General features: G+C 41.7%; 1 protein-coding gene and 1 long non-coding RNA gene across 3 annotated transcripts in view; one reads left to right on the top strand and one right to left on the bottom strand.

Moving 5' to 3' along the window:
- The window catches only part of LOC135428549 (uncharacterized), an 86732-nt gene that overhangs the window by 5369 nt on the left and 64266 nt on the right, over positions 1-17097 (bottom strand). The window lies entirely within an intron of this gene.
- On the top strand, positions 10923-13376 carry c(3)G (crossover suppressor on 3 of Gowen). 2 transcript variants are annotated; one of them, XM_064682378.1, is made up of 7 exons: positions 10923-11398; positions 11468-11678; positions 11736-11912; positions 11978-12487; positions 12547-12642; positions 12708-13082; positions 13159-13376. In XM_064682378.1, the coding sequence occupies exons 1-7, from the start codon at positions 11070-11072 to the stop codon at positions 13261-13263; spliced, it is 1803 nt and encodes a 600-aa protein (XP_064538448.1). In that variant the 5' UTR covers positions 10923-11069; the 3' UTR covers positions 13264-13376. The 2 variants fall into 2 exon arrangements, with proteins under 2 accessions (XP_064538448.1, XP_064538449.1); XM_064682379.1 differs by having other exon boundaries at positions 10925-11398; positions 12708-12836; positions 13159-13373.

The following is a 17097-nucleotide window of genomic DNA, read 5'->3' as shown; positions in this document are numbered from 1 at the left end:
ACTTATCCTTCAGCTCTGGTTTTCGCCTTTGCCTTTGCCATTGCCATTGCCTTCGTCCGCTTCATTTCGACTTATCATTGCCGTTGCAAGTTATGCACTAAAAACGCGGTCGCCCCATTTTATGGCTCTTCATTTTTAACTTTACGCAGTCTTTGGGGTCATGACTATCAAAAATACTTATTGTCCTTATGGCATCAGCTTGTTAGTTGTTGCCACAATGCAGAGTGATCGACTGACATATACCCTGTAGGCCAAAAGCCCACATTGTCACGGATATAGAGATATTCGTTCCACCAATACTTTCGATAGTTGACAACCTGTAAGCGTTCGATAGTTGATAGCAGCCGCCCACTTAACTATCGATAATTCTTTTCTTAAAAGCCGTTTGTTCTGCAAAATATTGGCCAGTAAATAGGTTCTGAAGTATGAAGACTTTTTTCAGAGAGATCTGAGCTTTTAGATGGCCTCCCTCAATGTTAAAGGTAGTTTATTTCCATTAAAAGCATTAGGCTATACGTTATAATTGCTCACAAATTCGTGCAGACTTAGATTAGCGTCTTGTCTAATACTTCAGATGAGTTGTTGCACCCGTTTTTTGCCATTTCTAACTACAGGGTATAGAAAGTAGAATGAATGCTACGAAGAGCATTCAGTATGTTGATCGCAGTTTGTTGTTTACAGTTCGCAGTTTACAGTTTGCAGTTTACAGTTTGTAGTTTACAGTTCGTTCAGTGTTGTCGGGTGTTGAATGTTGAATTGTGGGTTGTCATCCGCTGCTCTGACATTCAGATATATCACATTTGCGTGCTGACTCAGCCGCAGGTGTTTGCAGCGCCACAAAGTAGGCAACAAAATGCAGCACATTTCTCTCCGGTCAACCTGACCTCGACAAGGCTGTTTGTTATTGTTGCTGTTGGCCATTGTTTGGCCAGTTTTTTGCGTAATTAACAAACAACGAACGCATTCAGCCCGTAGCAGTTGGCAACTATGTATGGGCATATGTTTGCATGTGCCCGGCCAAAGCTGAGGCGTTGAAGGTCTGTCAGCTGTGGGCATTTGCAAAAATGCTGGCATTATTAATAAACTAAATGAAAAGTGCAAAAATGAGGGGATTCGCCAAAAAAATGTGCTGGCTAGCACACTGTTATTTCCATAATTTTCTGCGGTTGCATTCAGATAATGCCAAAAATGAACAACCAGCGAGTTGAGTGGAAGGGGGGGTGCGTTAAAGGGGCACGCCGCTTGGCCCAATGCAATTCAAATGCCAAAAGCGTCGCTGGGAAAAAAGAATTGAAGTGAAATAAAATAAAGTAAAATAATAATCATGGCAGCCAAAACGTGCAAAACGGTCAAAAGGGAAAAACCAACAACAACCAACGGGTTTCAATTATTTATTGGAATTTTTACCTACTGACAGCAAACAGTAAAAACAGAAGCTAGCAAATAACGAGAAGCAACAGCCAAATGCAAATAGTCGCACACTGGATACCCTAACAGGCATAAGATCTAAATTTTTTTTCAACAAAAAGTGTTGTAAAATGCAGATATATTAAATTCCGTCTAACTTTCAGTTGGATTGAAAACTATTTTCAAAAGATTGAAAACTATTTATTGTATTGTGATAAATAAAACAATTTATGAGTTAATGAATCGACTTTGATTGTGTGAAGCGATATTATACCTTAATTTTACAACAACTTAAGTTAAAATCTAAGCAAATAAACTTGTATACTTTCAACTTTTCAATATGAACTTTTATGAACATACATATATTGTTATCAGGTTAAAATTTTAGAACCATTATAAATTAAACCAATATAGTTATTAAAAAATGTTCTACATTTAAATTGAAATTGGCCTGCAAAATTTTAACAATTCAATTTTGTACAAATTACAAAAAAATATATACACAAATAATTAGATTGCTTCTCTTAAATATGTGCAAAACGGAATTGGAATAAAGTTAATTATGGACACCTATAATTGCAACCTTAGCTATATAACGTATATTACACAGCTCGAGACAGAAGCTTAATACACTTGGCAAGGGTGAAAGGACGACGCCAAATGGCAAACCAAAAACCAAAAAAAAAGAAAAAACAAATGTCCGCACACACACAAAGATTGTTAAATATATGAAAGAAAGCAACAATAAAAATAACAACAACACGAAAGCCAGAGCTGCCAACAACAACAATTGCAATAACATGCACAACAACGACAAAAACGAAACGAACTGTAGTTGGTGTGGGCGCAGGACTTGAATGTGAATGTGAATGTGACTGTGGATGATGTCGACGAGAAGCGACAGGCAAAGCCAATGCACAAAATATCAGCAGGTAGAATGCAGCTGGAATATATATTTTGGCAGCACAATGCACAATGGGTATTGAGTGGCATGTTAGTTGGTTCAATTTTCAATAGATTTGTGCTTGAAAACAATTGTCTTTTAATTAGCCTTTGACTTGATCAAATAAAATACCAAAAACATGTGTGGTCACACTGTTAACTTGAAACAGCTTTCTAATGCCTACTGCTACTTAAAGCTACTTAAAGAGCTAACACTTAAAACACAGTAACAGTTAAGAGCTAACAGTTAAGAGCTAACAGTAAAAGCAGATAACAGTGAAAATTACATTAGTTTTTAATGAGCTTGCCCGTGTGTGCTTTCAACACTGCTGTTAATCAATATTGCTGTTCACTGTTAACTAAAATGTTGTCTCTGAACATGTTAATGGAAAACAGCTGATCGTCTTATGCATGTGTGTGTGTGTGTGTGTGCCCATGCAGAATACACAAAAACCAAATCCAAATATATTTGTCATAATCTTCCATCAATGGCAAATAATGCCCAGCATCTGATATGATGACAATTGAATGTATTTTATTATTTCTTCTTTATTTGTTGAGCTTTGTGTATTGCCTATTGAGCAGCCACTATGTATCCATGGGATATTTGTAATATTATGCAAAAGTGGCCCACACTTTTGTCTACTGTACTGCTGCTGCTGCTGCTGCTGATGCTGGCAGATGGCTGCTGGCTGCTGCTGTTGTATTTGGGGCTCCACTGTGACTCGATGATGCTCGCCGGCGCCAACTTCGCATTGGCAACGGCCACAAAATTGGGTTCTGGTTACGTTCAACTGGCTGCTGGCTGCTGGCTGGCTGCCGGCTCGTTGTTTGGTTCGTTGCCTGCCTGCAATTCCCTCTTAATATAATTTTTTATTTATTTCATTTTATTTTTGCTATTTTCGCTGCTGTGACTGTAACACGGGCTTTATGCTTTTTCACATATTTTATATGAACGTACACGTATACACACACACATACAGAGACGCACACACACACACACACACAGGCGCACACGCGTGTATTTGTATTTACTGTACCTGCGCCTGCCTGTCCAAATATACACGGGAGAATTGGCCCCATAAAATTGGCCTTTTAATTGTCTTCCTTGCTGGACCGAACTGTAATAAATCAGCTTTCATTGACAGCTTCTGGTCATGCCTTTAAACCTGGTACATTTTTTATTTTCAACATAGGCGTGCGGTGGGCGTATAATATCTGAGCACTGCGCGCATAATTCACATTTCGGCTAACAAAAGTGTGCAAAACTATGCAAATTTTTGCTTTGATTATAAGTATTTTTGGGTTGACTTGCTCGGGTTCGGTTTGAGTTGAATGGCGGGAGGGAGGGAGTGAACATTTTGGCACGGCTTGAATTTCAATTGGGACTTCGGGTTCCGTTTCAGAGTCAGTCTCAATCAGAGTCTGTCATGCTAAACGCTAAGTTGAGTTTTGGTTTTGGTTGCCTCGTTATGGCCAGCCAGGCAAGGCAGACACATGCACCCACATTCACACACACCCATACACACCCATACACACACACACACCCATACACACACACACACACCCACACACACGCATAGCGCACAACACCGCACAAATAATCAAAATTTATTGTTCAAATTAGTGCAAATATTTCACAGGCAAGTGCAGAGAGCTTCAGATAGAAGCGTCATGGGAGGCCGAAACGGGTGGATTGTGGCCAGCAGAGGGGGGGTACTGGAGTCGGGCGGCAAAACAATTTGTATGCAGCGTGGCAATTAGAAATTTCTGACATTAATAAGCAGCAATTTGTGCACATGACACCCAAAGAGAAGCAGCAGGCGCAGCGACCCACAAGAGGAGGCAGCAGCAGCCAGATGCAGCAGCATTTGCTCAAGCAGGCGTCGCCATGGACGGACAGCGGAGCAAAAATGTTTCCAAAGAACTTGAGACAAAAATGTGGCAATTAGTTAGTTTCGGGTTTCTCATTATACCCTGAACCTATTGAATGTAACTAAATCGGGTGTCATGTTTAGTTGCAAATGCATCTCAAAAATATATGTATATTCATGATCAGGTTGACGAGCTGAGTCGAGTTAGTCATGTCATCAGTCTGAATCAACGTCTCAATATCGATAGCTAAAATGTTTATCGATAACTTTTCCCATTTTCAAAATATCGATAAGAATCGATTTTCAGACATGATTTCTTGGCTATAACTCGAAGACTATAAGAGCTAGACATAGCTAACTTGGTATGTAGATTCTTCTATAGTATACACAAATAATATATCACTTTCCTAATACCCATCCCTATTCTTTTTAAAAACTTAAAGAAGTTAGCGCCCAGTCCGTTGGCGTATGCACACATATTGGTACCGAATTCAGGCCTTAAGGATTTTAAACGTAGCTGCACAACGAAATTTATTCATATATGCTGTGCTTAAGGTATCTCCTAGCCAAGCATACCCGTCTCGAGCATTCTGACTTGCTTGTTTTTGTTGTTGTTGTTGTTGTTGTTCGCAGGCGCCAGCTAAGATGCCGTATCAGTCTCCATCTCAATCTCGAAGCTCTCAAGCGAAATTCAGCTTATATTTAGCTTAATATTTGAATTTTAGTTGTCGCCATAGCAGCCCAGTCAACCCAGCCCAGACCAGCCCAGACCAGCCCAGCCCACCCAGATGCGAATCTATCAATAAAAACAAACTGCAAACCATTAACGGAGTACTCCTCCAGCTGCTGCTGCTGCTGCTGCTGCAGCTGCTTCCTGGAAGGAAACTCTTAAGCCCAAGTTGAGCTTCAAGTTTGCTATTAACACTTAAATGTTTAAATACAAAACTTAGGGCTTTAAGTACTGCCAGGACAAATGAAGCCCCAGGCAGGCCAATCACGACGGCTGCCAGACGTTGGATGAATATATTGGCAATCCGAGCGGATGATATTCTTAGATTTACTTAAATAAGCAAATCCTGCCCGAGCATAATAATCATAATAATATCATAATAATCAGCTCGACAACAGGTGGCGCCAGGCAACCTGATTGGAAAAATAATAAATTACGCTGTATATATACATATGTACATATATATATATATATATATATATGTATATATTTATGTATGTATGTATATATGCACACAAGCATCTTTAATATACTGACATTCGAACATCAAAGCAAAGCGTTCATTTTTCGGTTTATTATCCAATTTCAAAGAAAATAAAAGTTCCTCAATAAGATAAGTAGGGGCAATATTCACGTATGTGGCTTGTGGAAAGCGAAGTTTATATAAAAACATTTTGAGGCTGTTTGCCCAATTTGTGAAGAACCAGAAACAAGCATATGAATTTCTAAGATATCCTGGAATGATATTTAATACATCTGCGAGAAAGATGTACATACATATGCATGTACACACATACATACATACACGTTTAATGAAAAGCGTATGCAGAATTTTGAGTAGTAGAAGCTTGCCAATATACACACACACACACATATACATATGTGCGTGTATGTACATGTATTTGAACTTAGTTTTTTACTGCGACAAGCTTTAGCTCTGCCCCAAGGCAATATGTACAATAAAATCAATCATTTGTCAGACTTTTTTTCCACTAATATTTGAGTCATTTAGGGGGGTCGGCCCCTCCTCACCTTACCTAGCGAACGCTCATGTTTTATGCATAATTGTGATGAAATACATTTGCATACTGTCTATGCAAACTGCCAAACGGCTTTTAGGCAAAAGCTAGGGTAGCCTTAGTTGTTGTAAATTAATTGTCAGATCGCCGAGAAGTACATAATATTCAGGAGAATTATCGTTATGTTGTCATCGTCCCGTTATTGAGCGAGATATGCATTAGCTCTCATAGCGTTGCATTTGGCTTGTGATACCTGCTCAAAGTTGGCAACGTCCCATTCTTTTCCAGGCAATGTTTTTGTTTGTTTACAAGTATAATTGTTTTGGGTAATAAAAAACGTTGCCAAAGAACATTCATAGCTGGTAGTGTCTTAGAGTAATTGAACTACTTGGGATGAATTTAATGGAATAGAAGGCCCCTTAGAAGCTTCCATTTCACAAATTAGTAAAATTTGTTTCAACAAAAAGCAGACTAATTTTTAATATACAGCGCTGGGAACTATTTCCAAGAATTAGGGCCAAATGAGCGGAAAAAAATTGTAGTGAAGCGAGCGGGTGGAGGGGGAGGGGGGGATGGTGATGGGCAGGGGCCTGCAGAGCCGGAGGCAGCGGCATTCAATGAGCAATTCCGACGGGTATCGTTTCACATCCACAAAATGGCCGTCTCCTGAGATTGGCTTTTAAGAATGCCTCTCAATTTGGCGCAGAGCCTCAACAATTTACGTTATTTATACAATATGTAAGTACTCGGGTATTCTTTAACATGCCTATGTGTGTGTGTGTGTGTGTGTGTGTGGGTGGGACGAGCCAAATGAAACGCGTCGCGGCACCTAATCACGCGGCGGCGACGCCAATTTTATAGCCCCACGGCTAAAGTCGGCTGCAACCGACTGCCCAATACTCTGTTCAAAAGTTTTTTGCGAAAGGCACTCGATATATATGCTGAGCACTAATTGCGTTGCTATAGCTGCAAATCGGCATGTTATTGCAGCAAGCGAATATACTCTTTCACACTTTGCGTACAGGGTATGAAACCCAAATGAAAGCAAACGCAAATTTTGCAGGCCAGGGGCAGCCCTTACTTAGATTCGCCCTAAAATAAAAAGCGAAGTTAACAAGTTGTTGCCTTTTGTGCTACACATAAAGTACGTACAGTTGGGTGTGTGCGCGTTTGTATGCGTGCGTGCGTGTGTGTGTGTGTGTGTGTGTGTGTGTGTGTGTGTGCGCGTGTACTCGCTATATACATTTCAATGTGGCTTTAGAGTTATGGGTCGATGTGCAGATTTCTGTTATCTCTTTGTTGCCGCACCGGTAAATGGCGAGCAAGCAAATTTTGGTGCTCATCTTTTTCTTTACAGCACCAATTTCTCCTACCCCCTCCCCCCCCCCACCCCCCCACGCTATCCTTTTCGCCACAGCCCTCGGATTTCTTTTAGGCGCGTATTTTGTCTTTTTATTTGGAGGCATTTTGTTGGCGGCGGCCTTAATATAAATTCGTTAACGTTAACCTTTTGGCAGCTGGCTGGCGTTATCCTAAATCAACAATGCCTGCAACAAGGACTAAGGACCAAGGAGTCGCCTGCAATTGTGCCAATTGCCTGCCGCTTGTCAGTTAATCAAAATAAAAGCTCGCCCGCTAACCAAAAAAAAAAAGAAAGAAAAAACGAGAAAGAAGTGCTATCTTCGGCACACCGAAGATTTAATACCCTTGCAGACCCAACCTTTTCATAATGCTCATAGTACTTTGCCCGTATCTAAGAAGCACAGGGAAAATAGTTAATGCCGAGTATGGTTAAGATATCTTGAAAACAAAAAAAAATTCTATACAACAACTTAATTTTCGACCGATTGTTCCTATGGCAGCTATATGATATAGTAGTCCGATGTAAAAAGGATTTTGCATAAGTGGAGGGAGCATAGTAAAACTAATAAATACCGAGTTTGGTCAAGATATCTTGAAAAACAAAAAAAAAGTCCATACAACAACTTAAATTTTTACCGATCGTTCCTATGGCAGCTATATGATATAGGGGTCTGATCCTAATAGGATTTTGCATATATATGAGGAGCATAGTAAAACTAATAAATGCCGAGTTTGATCAAGATATCTTACTAAACAAAAATATTTTTCATACAAGAACCTTCTTTTCCACCGATCGTTCCTATGGCAGCTATATGATATAGTGGTCCGATCCAGCTGGTTTTGACATATGTACAGCGTGCAACAGAAAAGGGGACTTCTGCAAAGTTTCATAAATATAGCTTTAAAACTGAGAGACTAGACAGACAGACGGACATGGCTATATCGACTCGGCTGTTGATACTGATCAAGAATATATATACTTTATGGGGTCGGAGATGTCTCTTTCTAGGCGTTACACATTTCACGACAAAATTATAATATCCTCTGCAAGGGTATAAAAAGAAAGGAATATTTAAAATAAAAAAAAAAACAAAAAAAAAGATGTAAATAACAAAAGAGTAGACGCAGCCAGAAGACATTCACAGGACTCGATCAGGACTATGGCGCAGGCTTAGGATGTAGGCGTGGTTGTTGTTGGCGTTTTTGTTATAGTCTGGCGCGCCGCCAAATACATTTTTGGCATAGAAAACACAACACGTTCTGCTTCTTGCCTTTTGGCTGTGTTGGTTTTTATTAGTTTGCTTTTGTTATTATTATTATTGTTGTTGCTGTTGTTGTTGTTTTGCATTTTGCCAGCGATTTGGCGTTTGCCTTGTCTTGTGCGTCCGTACTGCGAACTCTGGACCATATTTTAGTGCATCGACGGCGAAATATTTTTCAATTTTTCAACACATTTGGCTGGCAGCAGCAAAATGCTGCTCATATTTTCACAAGCTGTCAACATATATCTTGTTGCTGGGCGGGGAGGGGTGTGTGTGTGTGTGTAGGTGGCGCTGACTGCACACTGCTGCTGCGTGCACATTTCTGGCAACACTGTTGCAGTTAGAAGCAGTAGTGGCAACAACAAACGGCAAACAAGGCTTGTGGAAAGTGCGCTCATGCCATGGCCACGCCCAGCCCCCACACGCACTTACACACACATACATATATACACATGCACAGACAGCGCTGATTGACAAAGGCAAACGAGAGTTGGTGAGGGACGGCAAGAAAGGGACTGCTGCTGCCGCTAGGTGGCGTCTGGCGGCTGGCAGGCGCTTGCTTGACAGTCAACATCAAACATGGCATAAAAATCAACGCCGGCGCTCGACGAGTTCGCTGGGTCGTAAATGGGCAAAACACTTTTACAAAGTGCAGCTCATACACACACGCACACAAAAGCGCACACGCACACAAAGAGAATAAATAGCGTGAGCGGGCGGGTTAAAGCGAGAGTAGCGAACATTTGTTAACGCAATGGCGGCACACTTAACACTCAGCTTACTCCACAGGGGGCGCCCCATCAAACTCACACACGCAGACGCGCCTCGCACACTCAGCGTTTGAGTTGATGGCGTTTTTGGCGAGTGACGCTTGAAACGCGCGTTTTCCGCGCGATTTGATAGCGCTTTTGGCTGCGCATTTTGATTGCTGTACTCTGACCTCAGCAATTAAAGTGGCCTCGTAAAGCCCAGACTCAATGTTCCACTCGTGACACGTGCGTATGGGTATGTGTGTGTGTGTGTGCTGTGTGGTAGGTAATGGGTATGGGCATACGTCTGGGTTTGATTTCAATTTAGTTGGGTTATTGCCTTGCTCGGCCGGCCACAAAAAATAATAAGCCAAATAGCCATAAAGTAGAACGAGTACATCCCCTCACTTGTCGCTTCGCCACACCAAATTACCCAACAAATTCACAATCCCACCCAAAAAAAGAAAAAAAAACAACGCCACGTTTCGGCAAGCATTTTGCCTAGACTCGGTCTCGGTCACACATTGCATGCCAATTGCTGATGATGGGGTGTATGTGGGGGAGGGGGAGGGGGAGCTGGTGCAGTGGCATGTGAAAACGCGTTCAATTGAAACTGGGTTACAGCTTAGGGGTTACGGGTTATGGGCTGTATGAGCTTATAGGTTATATGGCTAATGGCGCTGATTGGGTGTGTGTGTGTGTGTTTTTTTTTTGTTTTCTCTGATTATACGATCACATATTGGCAATGGCATTGGCCAAAAAGTGTGTGCCGCAAATCAGCCCAGACATCGAGGTCGCCAAATTGAAAATATGTATGTACATATGTACATATATGTACATACATTTAATGATGCTGTTGATTGTTGATGTTGATGATTTGAGGCTGGGAGTGGGGCCCGTGCAGGAACTAATTGATTGCCTGACAAGGATTGTTAGCGTCGGCACATACACATAAATAGCTGCACCTCGGGTTTGTTCGGTGACATTTTGATTGATTGTTGATTAATTTTAATTGCTTTGTCAGTCACTGAATGGCCTTGAGATTAATTGATCGATTGACAGCCCAATTGAGTGCATAATCGTATTAATAACGACCAAAACAAGCTTATAATGCACATATTGCATGTAAAATGCAATCAATTTAATAAGTTCGCATAGTTATTAATTGAAATACAATTTTGATTGATTCTTCATAGATTTGCAATTGCATTATTTTGCATTAAATTGATTGATTTCAATAATATTGCGTCAAGTACTCGCTTGAGGTTGCTGCATTTTATGCTCTATATTGAAGGGAAATTTTGATTTAGACATTTCAGTTGTAAATTAACAATTAATTATAATTAGAACGCTTCTTGGCGGCCAGCGTTGCCAGATTATTGCATTGCTGACCTCATTTGCCACGCGTATTTATCGATACCGGCAATTTCTCTTAAATTGGCAATAGGCAAAAACATTTTTATTTACTAGGCTTTTGAGTTGTGTTTCGCCCTCTATTGTGCAAAACAGAGAACTCATTAAATGCAAAGCTACACACACAAAAAATACTAGCTAATATTATTTGCTCTCTGCTGTGTGTTGGCAACGTTGCTACGTTTACCGTTGAATTTTGCAGACCGACGCGTTCTTATTACGCCATTTGTGCTCGCACAAAACTAATAAAATTGTTGTACTTAAATCAGTCTGCAGCGTAGATAAATACTGAGAACTATTATACACGTTCTATGAACATGCCCAAAGCAGTACGTCAAGACCTCAAAGAGGACGATTCGAATCTGTTCTTGAAGCCCCATCCCTATGGCAATGGTGGCCAACAGCAGCAGCAGGGCAAGAAAAAAGCTAACGGCGAGGGACATTCAAACGGCAACGGGTCTCAGAAGAAGGCGGTTTTTGATCCGATTAGTACAGAGAATGTGCTAAAGTGCTATATTAAATATCACAAGGCATCCATTGAGTCAGTCAAGAAGAAGTCCAATGAGATCAGCGAGAAGATGCTTAAAACCAACATGGCCATAGCGGAGAGGAACCAGGAGAATGCTTTACTAAGAAAACAGTAAAACTTTAACAACAATATCTTGTAGTTTAGGTATTTGGACACATCTGTTTTATTTTTATTAATCAGGTTGCACAACATTGAGCTGAAAGTGGAGGAGCTGAATAAAATGTCGGACGCGCTGGGCCAGGAAAATAGTAACCTTAAGGAGAAGTGCACTGCTGTCGAAGAAAAGTATGTCTCATTGGAGACTGCCTACGACAAGGAGTTTGCTCATCTTAAGGCCACCTTGGCCAAGCAGAAGGCCGAGCTAAAGCAAAACGATAAGCTCTTGGAGGAGGTGAGCAGGCGCCCAGTTGACCAACAAACAATCAAATATCCAATCCTATGTACTTAGCTTAAGGCACTGCAGCTGGAGAAACAGCAGATGGTGGCCAGACTGGAGACTATGGCACAGCAGAAGGCTGACGAGATGGCCGAATTGCAAATTAAAAATGCTCAGTTGCAGTTGCAGATTAGTGAAGTGGAGGCCGCCTTTGAGCAGTACAAGCTGAAATCTGTTGAGCAGAACGAGGTGCGTACTTATGTGCATAATAATCAACAGTCAACACAATAATAACAAATTCATGCGTTTTTTAGGCTGTGCAAGCCAAGCTAACTGTCGAGCTGCAACAGCAGGCAGCTGAACTTTCTAAGCAGATTGAGAATAGCGTGAAGCGCGAGGCTGAGCTGCAGGCGACATTGACTACGCTGAAGGATGTTGAGAAACGTGGCTTGAAGCTACAACAACTCAATCAACAATTAACGCTTGAGGTATCCGAGGTAGAGACACGCCTGAACGCAGAAATAGAGCAGCAAAAGCTGAAGATAGAAGATCTCAACAGCCAGATTCAGAAGTTAAAGTCTGATGAACAGCGTTATCAAGACGAAATCGAGTTGCTTGAGGAAGCCAAAGAACAGCTAGAGGCTTCAAAGGAGGAAGCAGCTGCCTTAGCTAAATCTGAGCTTGGCAAGGTTGAAAGTCACGAACTCAAGCTAAAGAAGAACATGGAAGAGCTACAGGAAGAGCACTTGAAAATAACCAAGGCATTGTCGGCTGAAAATGCCGGGCTGACCCAACAGCTGGAGGCTCTCAAGCAACTGTATGAGGTAAGTGAGAATCAGCATAGAATAAAAAATAAAAGGAATAAATTCTCAACTATTTACAGACGAAGATGAATTCACTCGAGGAGGAGCTAAATCAGAAATGTGCAGCCCATATTGATGACCAACAGCAATTTGCCGAGCTGGAGCGTCAGAAGAATGTGAGTTGTGCCACTAAATTGCCAACTACAAAGCGCAGTCACATTTAAAGCTCTTTTTCGTGCAGGCCACCATAGCAGAGCTCACATACAAAATAAATCAAATTAGCAACGTCTTCGGGCAGCCAGTGGGCACTGTCGGTGCCATGAGCAACCATCACGTTGGACAGAAGAAGACAAATGAAGCAACCATATCGGTAAGCGTACACAAAACTGCAGCACCATTGCGACCAGCAGCTCCGGCTTATGATGCTGACACTTCTGGAGAGAGTATTGCAAAAATAGCAGCTGAAATATCTGCAATGACTGCAAATACTTCTGTGACCAAGAGACGCCGTATGGCACCTAAGCGTCCTTTAGTCAATCATTACACTTCTGATTTTAACACTGACACTGATGATAACGATAACGGGCCAGATTGGGAACCGCCAAAGTCCAAGTTGGTGTGTTTCGATACATTAAATATGCTACCTTCAATATTCGTTTGTAATTATGTCTTTTTTTTTTTGTCTTTTGCAGATGAAGAAGAATCGGTTCGGTTATGGAAATGCCAACACTACAATTGTGCGCCCCTCGCCCCAGGAAACTGATGATTTCGATAAATTGAAGAATTCAGGCAACTAATTGACAGTATTCCAAACAGATTTATATATATATATATATATATATATATTCATAATTCATTTAATACTTGTTCAGTGCAAGTATCTTAAATTGAACAGTCGAATCGTTTTACAACTTTTTAATTTATAATTTTAATTTATATTTAAATGTTTATGCCAGGTGCTTAAGCATTCAAAAAGAATACCTGAATTCACACATTGTATTCATCTATGTTATTGATCTTTGTTTTGCGCAAAGGAGTTTTAAACATTTGACTTTGGCTTTAAAGTGGCCATTTAATATCTTATCACATTCATTAAATAAACAGTTACTCGTTCTTGACGTATGCTCGTTTAATTTATCTGTTGTGTACTTCCAGCCATTGGCATGCCGTTGATTGATGCAATGATTGAAGCGTGACTTGATTAAAATGATTAATCTCACTGCGGCTGACTGATGTATGTCAATTGGTTGTGCGCGCCGCTTATCAATTGATAAGATAAGAACGCTTCATAAAATGCTGATTCTCCGTCACTAATCCAATTTTAACCGTGATTAGCATTTTGCAGACCACACAGACAGACAGACGCGGAGTGTATATGCTTGTTGGCCCAACCCTGCCGAATGATTGATTGGATTCTTCCCGGACAATCTACACGCCCTGGCTGCCCGCTTGTCCACTTATCCACTTAACCATCCATCACCATCACAGGCAGGCGCCCAGTCACAATTCAATAAAGCTAAAGCCACAACCCAGCATGCCCAGCTCATGCCATGGCCCTGGCACCGCCTGCTCCTCCTACTCCACTCGCTGCCCATAGCAACCATTGCTAATTGTATTACGCAGGAACAAGCGCAGAGCAATCCTTTCAGTCGCCTCGAACCGCAGCCAACAGCGGCGACGGCGGCAACGGCAGCTGCAGCAGCAGCATCAGCAGAATAACTGTTACTGCTAAAGCTACAACAATTCATTGGGCAACAACGCGACATTGATACGTTTTGGTGACAAAAACCGCCTGGCACGCCCGCACCGCAGAAACTAAACAGGCTCCTGATGCTCGGTTTAATCACAAACAAATGCGTCCGGCCACTGACAGAGTTCCAGCAACAACAATAAAGCGGACCCCCCCCACACCGCCACCCAATCATCACCCAACAACAACAGTAACAATTGCCACGCCTGCCACAATCCGGACAATGACAAACCGTTACACATTTTATCCCGCTATTAATTTTCGAAAAATATTCAAAAACCAAACAGCGAAAGTTTTGGTTGCGTCTGTTTTCCCAGCAAAAACAACAACAACAGCAGCAGCAACAACAACAGCAGCATTTTGGCTATACAAATGTTATTTGACTATTCTTTTGGGGATGACTGCGGTCGCTGTGGTGACTGTGGAACTATTGCAGGTACCGTATCTCTGCATTGAAAGCACACAAAAATAATTATCAGCGTTCTGATTTGCGTGCACAGCAGCAACAGCAGCAACAGCAGCGGCAGCAGCGACAATAACAACAACAACAATGGTAAATCACTTACTTACGCTACGTTTATCAAAAAAAGGAGAAAAACACACTCGCCCAACAGCACCTCCCAAATCCTGCTCAATACTAAAGCGCTTACCCCCGCCCCCTCTGCCCGTGCCGCAGGCATTTGCTGATTTCTACCGTCCGCCCGGTTGCAGTCAACAACAGAAGCAGAAGCAGCAGCAGCGGCGACGGCAGCGACAGCCACGTTGATGATTTTTGTTGTCGCCGTTACGAGTATTTGTTGCAAGGCGCATAAAAAGCATAAGCGCGTAAATAAAGTCAACCTCATTTATTTTGAATATAAACTACATTTTTTACGACTGCCAACAGCCAGAAAGCAGCAGCAGCAGCAACAACCAGCAGCAGCCAAAGTCAAAGCACTTTGAAATAGTCACCGTCACCGTTGCCGTCGCCGTCTCCGTCGCCGGCAGCAGCTCGCCTGATTTTGTTACAGAGGGCCCCATCAGGAGCCTGGAGAACCGGCCATGACAGCTGGGTAATGCAGTTGGGCGCACATTCACTGAAAACCACTCGAATTGCTTAAACATTAACGTAGTTTGTCAACTTTCTGAACAAACTGTTCAACACTTATGCACCAAAGTGTGCAGCTTTTGTCCATTGACAGGCCGTAGCTAATTGCTTTGTCAGTGTGACCCATCAGTTGGCAGAGTGACCCATCAGTTTATCAATTTCCTTTTTCTTTTGTTTTGCACTTCGCAGCAAATTTTGTTTGTGGCTAAATTAATTATAAAAAAAAAAGATTTATAGAGCATTTCGCTGTCGACCTGCTGACGAGTGCCCTCAGCTATTGTTGTACACTCTGTAGTTAAAGAGCAGACAGGTAAACACCGACTAGGCGTGCTTCCCGTACAGTACGTTTAAATGTAATTTAAGTGTTGGTAAATTCCCAATGAACTTGGAAACCTTTGTAGATACTGTGACAGTACTACTTATATTTGAAGTGTTTAAATATCATAAATGTCAAATAACATTTGAAGAATAAATTTGAACCTAAGTCTTAAGTTTGAGCTATTTGGAGTGTTGGAAAATGCCCGAAAGACTTGTTTCCTTGTGCTGTTCATCAGCTTCACTTATTTTGAGCATTAAAGTACTTCATTCGAAAATGTTTGACTTCTTACGGTCTTAATTAAGGGTTAAGCTTTTAGTAGTTTTTGTAGGGCTTACAGAGTATCGGATGGTTGTGCGTTCTCACTTTTGCTTGCTGTGTTTTTGCTTTTTTTCGGCCTGCTTATTGTTTTTATTACATATTGTTGTTGTTGTTGTTTTTCCTGCTGTTTGTTTTATTTTATTTTTTTTTTTTTGGCGCTGTTATCGTCTCACCCTACCGAAGGTAAGCAATTTTTGTTGTGCTCTCGACATTAAACGCAAAAATGACATACAGCTTACAGTGTGTGGGTATGCTGGGGGAAGGGAGCAGGGGCGGTCGAGGGGGCAAGACGGAACTGGTGGTGTTGTTGTTGTTGGTATTGGTGTTGGTGTTGGTGTTGGGGCTTGTGAATGGGCGGCACGGGGGCAACAGTTCATTGCCGCCAGTTGCTTGTTTGCTCCAAAATCCACACACACAGAACACGTCCATACACACACAAAAACCAGAATAAAGAGAAATGAATGCATTTGTCATGACCTCGAAACGGAAACAATTGAAAAAAGCTTTTCCCATCGCGTTGCGGCTGCTGCAAGCGGCGACATTGCCGGCAGCAGGCTGTATGTGCGGAGAAGGGGGGTGGGGAGGGGGGGGGGGGGGGGCAAGCAGCAGGAGCAGGGACAAGCCCCAACCAAATGGCGACCCCCCCTCACACACACACACACACACACACAACATACACACACTCACACAGCACACACAAAAATGTAACTGAGGCGTAGCACAAAAATGCAGCTGACATAGAAAAACGGCTTTTTATATGGCCACACACACACACACACACATTTATATCTATATCTATATATACACATATATGTATATAAATGTGTGTGTTTTTATATGTAGCTACATATAGACCAAGTGAGCCCGAGCTGGTTTCAGCTCAATATAAAGTCCCCGGCTCCGTTTTGCTTAGCTTTTTTGCACACAATGCAGCAGCAACAAAAACAACAATAGGCAGAATAAGAAGAGGAATACCAGTAAAAGAGCTTTAGTGGGGACTAGTGTCCGACTAGACGATACCCTGTGCCCGCACAAGTATTCGAACTAGCCTTATAAACAAATATACACATGCACACACACAAGCACAAATATATACGCATACATACATACACACGCTGTGTGTTCTTCACTTAGCTTTATACTTTATACTCCGATCT

Source organism: Drosophila montana, unplaced genomic scaffold (genome assembly GCF_035044405.1).
Source record: "Drosophila montana isolate Dmon_TW-CO22-7 unplaced genomic scaffold, ASM3504440v1 contig_2481_1, whole genome shotgun sequence".
NCBI classification, from domain to species: domain Eukaryota; kingdom Metazoa; phylum Arthropoda; class Insecta; order Diptera; family Drosophilidae; genus Drosophila; species Drosophila montana.
The sequence above is the reverse complement of the archived record's forward strand: the minus strand, read 5'-3'. Positions and strand labels throughout refer to the sequence as shown.